Here is a 6068-nt window from a genome sequence, read left to right as displayed (position 1 = left end):
TTATTTTATCGACATTTTCGACAATTGGCCTTCCAGAGCGTGGTGCATCTTTGATATCAAAATTACCGGAACGGAATCGACGAAAACAAATTGCACGTGATTGGCTGTTACAGTATCAGGACCATAAACACTATTCACATTTTCAGCCGCCTGGCTTGCGTTTTCGCCTTTATCGAAGAAAAACTGTAAAATATGGCGTATTTTCTCTTTGCTGGTGTCCATCTTTGACGCGCGCTCAAACAATACTGAGTCAAACAATCACAAAACTGTCTGAGAAGTTTTTTTAGTACGAAATCTTATCTTTCTAACGCCATCTAGCGTAAACCGATCGCACTTGTACAACGCGAGATATACATTACTAAAGCCATCTATTGGAAAAAAAAATGGATTTCTTTTTATTATACCTTATATATAGGATGTCTCACACTCTCCTCCGGACATTTTGTGGGGACGTAGAATGTGTTGATGTGAACATAAAAGTCCTATACCGTTTTGCGATATTTGCAATAATAGTCGAGATATTAATTAAAAAAGATTAAGGAAAAACGCACGCTGAGTGGTAGAGGATGGACCACTCGAGTTACAACGCGGCCCAGTAATATAGCGCGCGGATGTCGCGCGCGGTGATTGGAAAACAATGCACCATTGCCAATACTTATACCGCGCTCCTACGTCTTGCCACACCGCGCCGAAATAAGAATAGGCAGTGATACATTGTCTTCCAATCACCGCGCGCGACATCGCGCGCTTTATTACTGGGCCGCGCTATGACTCGAGCGGTCTGTCCTCTACCATACAGCGTTCGTTTGTCCTTAATATTTTTTAATTAATATCTCGACTATTATTGCAAATTTTGCAAAACGGTATAGGGCTTTTATGTTCACATCAACCTATTCTACGTCCCCACAAAATGCCCGGGAGAGAGTATGAGACACCCTGTATATATAAACTATATGTAATACATTATTTGAATAATAACAACCGTGACGCTTTCAAAAGCAACTCGTATAAGTTAACTTTATTTTAATGTAATTGATATATTCACTGCTGCAAAATCGTTCATACAGTTTAGATATTATGAAGTCTCTAACAACTGGCTATATTTTATTTGTCAAGTATATTTCAATTAATGATATTTTTTTAAATATTTGTTATTATATAATATTATATTATATTATATTATATTATATTGCACACAATTCTTATGGAGGATTTACACCGCGTCTGATTTCCGACGTACAGTGTGCCAAAAAGCACATTTGGCGGACAAAATTCTGCCTACATCACAAATCTGCATCGATTTTGATAAAACTTTTTTTTTAAATACTCGTGAATAGTTCTACTATAATATCATACTGGCAGAAATTTGAAAAAAAGTAAACATAATCCCAAAAAATAACCTCAAACTACATTGTCTGTTACCCCTAATTCAATTACCTTAAACTTCATAATACCATGGTCGCTTCCGAACGGCATCTCTAAGCGTTATCTAGGGAGAGGAGAGTATCGTGAGTGTGGAGCGTCAGGTAGCCCTGTGGTTTAGAACAGTCGCCCGGCAAGCGAAAAAACCGGGTTCGAGTCCCGGGCTAACAAAACCGCGCTCTCGATATTTTTCTTTCTCTGAACGAAAAGATACACAGATCTCGAATGCACGGCGTCACGTCGCTACTTAGTACGCCCTCCTTCTTCTATGGTTTTATCATTCCCTAAAGGACAGCAAATATTTAATATTTCCTTGTTTTAGTTTACATTACAACATATTTCAAGCTCATTCGAATCGGAAAGGAACGGTTCCATGCATCATCTTGTGAGAGCAATTGGCAGAGCAAAAATTTCTTAGAATCTTTCTGTTCTTACAACCGAGTTTTTCATCTGGTCTTCAAGTAGAAATTGCAGTTACACTAACTTGCAAATTATTGAATTCTTCAATTGGAAAGCTGTTCTCCTATTGAATATCGGATATCGCTTACAAACGGCATCTCTGAGCGTTATCTAAGGAGAGGAGCGTGTCGTAAGCGTGGAGCGTCAGATAGCTCAGTCGTTTAGAGCAATCGCCCGGCAAGCAAAAAACCCGGGTTCGAGTTCCGGCTTAGCAAACCGCGCTCTCGATATTTTTCTCTCTCCGGAACGAAAAAGACGCAGGTCCCGAAAGCACGGTGTCCCGTCGCCACCTAGTACACTCTCCTCCTTCTATGGGCGATTGCTCTAAACCACCGGGCTACCTGACGCTCCACGCTCACAACACTCTCCTCTCCCTAGATAACGCTCAAAGATGCCGTTCGGAAGCAACATCTCTGGCGTGATCCCGAGCGCATAGCGACTACAGAGAGAAACATTGTTATTACAATGTTATAACATTGTTATAACATTGTTATAGCTGTACCAGATGGTACAGCTGTCAATCTCTCAAAGTCAAAGGCTGCTATCCTTTAAGATCTGTTGATCCCAAACTCTACAACCTCGTGATTCTAAGCTTTATATCCCTGAACTCCATAATCTGAAAACCTGGTTATGAGGTTTGAAGTTCCGGGTTTATGAATTTCGGGGTTATCGCGTTATGAAGCTTAGGGTTTATGGTTATAGAGTTTAGAATTATGGGGTTATTGAACTCGTGGATAATTAACTCTGGCGCGATCCCGAGCGCACGGTGACTACAGAGAGAAACAATGTTACTGTACCAAATGGTACAGCTATCAGTCTCTCAAAGTCAAAGGTTGCTATTCTTTAAAACCTGCTGTCCATGTATGTCCGTCTCCACCGTTGCAAATAATAACGCCCAGATAATACGCTCCTCCTCATTCGGTGCAAATAATAACGCCCAGATAATATTGTTTATTGACTGTTTGTCCCTCCGGAAGAAATTTCGAGTGGATAACACCACGTCAGTCACACCACGATAGTCAAAGAAAACTGTCAACATGACTTTGACGTGGTTTTTTCGGTTTTGGATTATCGAAGCGTCATTCTGAAACTTGATGGCTGGTTTGCATGTCAAACTTATAAACCCACGTCTCGTCACCGTTATGATGCGTTTCATGAATGTAGGGTCTAAATTGGCTCGTTCAGACATATCTCCAGCAACCTGTTTGCGGTGCTCTTTTTGAAGAAAATTCAGCTCACAAACCGTGCCACGATGCGTCTTATATCCAAAATATGAACTAAAATGATGCGAATGGATTCGTGAGACATGTCCAAATCCTGAGCCATCTCTCTTAAGCTTAAATAACGATTTTCCATTACCATTTCCTTTATTTTGTCGATGTGTTCGTCAATCAAAGACCAGAACGAAGCAAGTTTTCAATCACTTCTCGGCCTTCTTTGAATGCTTTATACCACTCGTATACTCGTATTTTCGATAAAGCTGACTCACCGTAGGCCTACTCCAACATTTTCAACACAGCACAAGAAATTTCGTTGGCAACACAAAATTTGAGGTAAACTCTGTTCGATATTTTTATCCATTTTAAAAATCACAGAGTACATTTGAAGTCGACTAACAAAACCAACAGCTGTAAACAAACTGGTTGACAGATGGCGCCAAAACTATACGTGACAATTGGGTACATTGGTACCAACTTACAATAAAAAATTTGTTTTCATACATTTTACGCGGGCTTTTGAAATGAATAATTGCCGGTATTTATTTGACAGAATGTATATCGTTCATAAATGATTCGAATTAAAAGTAATCTGTTCCTTTGTACCAAATATATCCTATTCAATTAATAAATTGTTATTACTATTAGAAATAGAGAGAAAATTAGGACGATGTCTTTATAAAAAATATAAGATACTTACATGTTTGTATATGCAACATTGTCACTCATTTCTAATGTTAACACTCTTGCGTTGTTCTCCTTGAAGTAGAAACCATCATGTTCGCCAAATAAGGGCTCATAGAATGCCTCAGAATTGTTGTGCCTGTATCTAGAAAAATAGAACATATCACGAAGAACATATTAAATCTACATTTAGAGCTTGTACCATATGAAAACTAATGCTAATGTTAATGCTAATGTTAATGCATAATATATGAAAACTTAGACTACCGAGAATCTCCTCATATATATCTAAATTAGTATGTTTGCCAATAATATATACTTATAATTCTCTCTATAAAGATATATTTTCATATCCAGATAGCCAAACCTGTGCGAACAGATTTCGAGCAGAAATTGCTATTAACTTTTGATGGCAAATAGATAACAAATTTAATGTGGGATCTATTATATCAAATCTTGCTGCCAAATTGCCGCCAGATATGCGGCAGAGCTTGTTGTCGGATAATTGCTGCAGATTTGCAGCAAAAACCGCGCAGAGCTCGTAGCGATTTGACGGCAGATTGGCAGCGGAAACCGCGCAGACCTTGCTGCGCTGCAAGCTTTGCGCGGTTTTTGCTGCAAATTTTGCACCAATTGTCCGACAGTAAGATCTGTCGCCAAAACCGTAGCCTAATATAGACACAGATGGCTATGATTTTGCTGTGGATTTTTGATAAAATTTGCTGCCAATCTGCGTGCAGTCTGCGCTCAATTTGCTTACTGGGATAATACAGGATATAGTCTAGCAAATATAATAACTTTAAATGATGTTTTAATAACGTATTAATCACACGATTCTAACGTGTGCACAATAATATAAAGATAATATATAATTTGACGTCTTCATGTTTGTTGAGAGCATGATTATATTTCCCACGTAAAAATATTAAAGCGGTCCAATATTGGGACAGTACCGATTGCCGTTGTACTAGTATTGGCCGCCAGTGTTGTGCTAGTATAGATTCGGTATAGGAATGTACCTTGCTGTAAATACTGGCACAAACACTGATACCAATATTGGTGCTAACGTCGCACCAATGTTGGATATATAACTGGCCCGCTATCTGGAAGACGATTTTATCAATGCAGTTAGTATGGGTTACATTTATCCTAATATGTTTAGTTGCGCTGGTATGTGTGTACGTGTGTATATATGATAATAAAAAATACTTAATACGCATACTACACTGACTGCACTGTACGTGGCAAGTACGTTGCAGTGACGTGCTAACTCGTCGCAAGTAACATTACAGCGACGTCGCAATTGATGTTGAAACGTGACTGTCACGTCGTTACCACGTAATTAACAGTCATTTTTCTGGTGACAGAAACGTTGCAGTGATGTGTAATATGTAACTTTTGCGATAAGTTGAGCACCTATTGGCGACTTAAAAAATTATACTAAAAATATCATACTAAGAAATACTGAAAAAATATTAGTGATTAAGTATTACCAGTAATTCAGTAATATATGGGAATTTGAAATACAAGTAACAAAAATAACTAGCAAATAAATAAAAAATATTATATTATGTTTTATAATATTTTTGAAATATTGTTTCAATATTTGCTAAAGTAATATTGCAAATTAATATCACTGCAATGTCTCTGCAACATTGCACTGCAATATGCAATCTTGCAACGTTGTAGCAATGTTGCTGCAAGTTTCTGTGCTGTATGGAACATGATCATGCTTCGTGAAGCATAATTATGTATGTATTTTGCCTGTTAGATATTCTGCGCACGTGATACAATAAGAACCAATATCCTAGTTGTACAGAACCCATATAACAAAAATTGATCCTAGGTATGTCCAATAAATGTATCACAAGGGATTTAGTGATATCCAGAACGCGTCCGTAAAAACCAAAATATATACATGGGATGTACTGAGGACATCAGTATGTCTGCTTTTTGAACGTCCGTAGGAAGTAATAATTGAATATCAGTAGGATATGCGTAGATAACAATATTTGATCTTACCAATATCCTGAAGATATCCTTATATATCAAAATTAATTCTAGCTTAGGTAGCAGACAGCTGTGATAATGACGTGAATTTTACGTCGTTTATCCTTCAAGTTAACCAAATAATGATGTCTTTTTCACGGTCCTAAATCACAGACCGATAACGTCATATGTACGACGACTTAATGACGTCATTTTTTTATATAAAATGATGCAATCATTTTTTCATATATTAGGTACGCAACTAAGTTCTCGCTGTTTTTTTTATGTAAATACAAC

At 37.7% G+C, this 6068-nt stretch overlaps 1 protein-coding gene across 1 annotated transcript in view; it reads right to left on the bottom strand.

Moving 5' to 3' along the window:
* The window catches only part of LOC116852364 (disintegrin and metalloproteinase domain-containing protein 10), a gene marked incomplete at its 5' end in the record, with an annotated part of 339156 nt that overhangs the window by 202381 nt on the left and 130707 nt on the right, over positions 1 to 6068 (bottom strand). The window contains one exon of the mRNA XM_032832640.1: positions 3799 to 3927. Within this exon, the coding sequence (XP_032688531.1) occupies positions 3799 to 3927 (129 nt within the window). The remainder of the gene's footprint in view (positions 1 to 3798; positions 3928 to 6068) is intronic.

The sequence above is a fragment of the Odontomachus brunneus genome, unplaced genomic scaffold, assembly GCF_010583005.1.
Source record: "Odontomachus brunneus isolate Ranch 3 - 2012 unplaced genomic scaffold, Obru_v1 Obru_scaffold_219, whole genome shotgun sequence".
Lineage (NCBI taxonomy): Eukaryota > Metazoa > Arthropoda > Insecta > Hymenoptera > Formicidae > Odontomachus > Odontomachus brunneus.
This window is presented reverse-complemented; position numbering and strand designations above follow the sequence as displayed.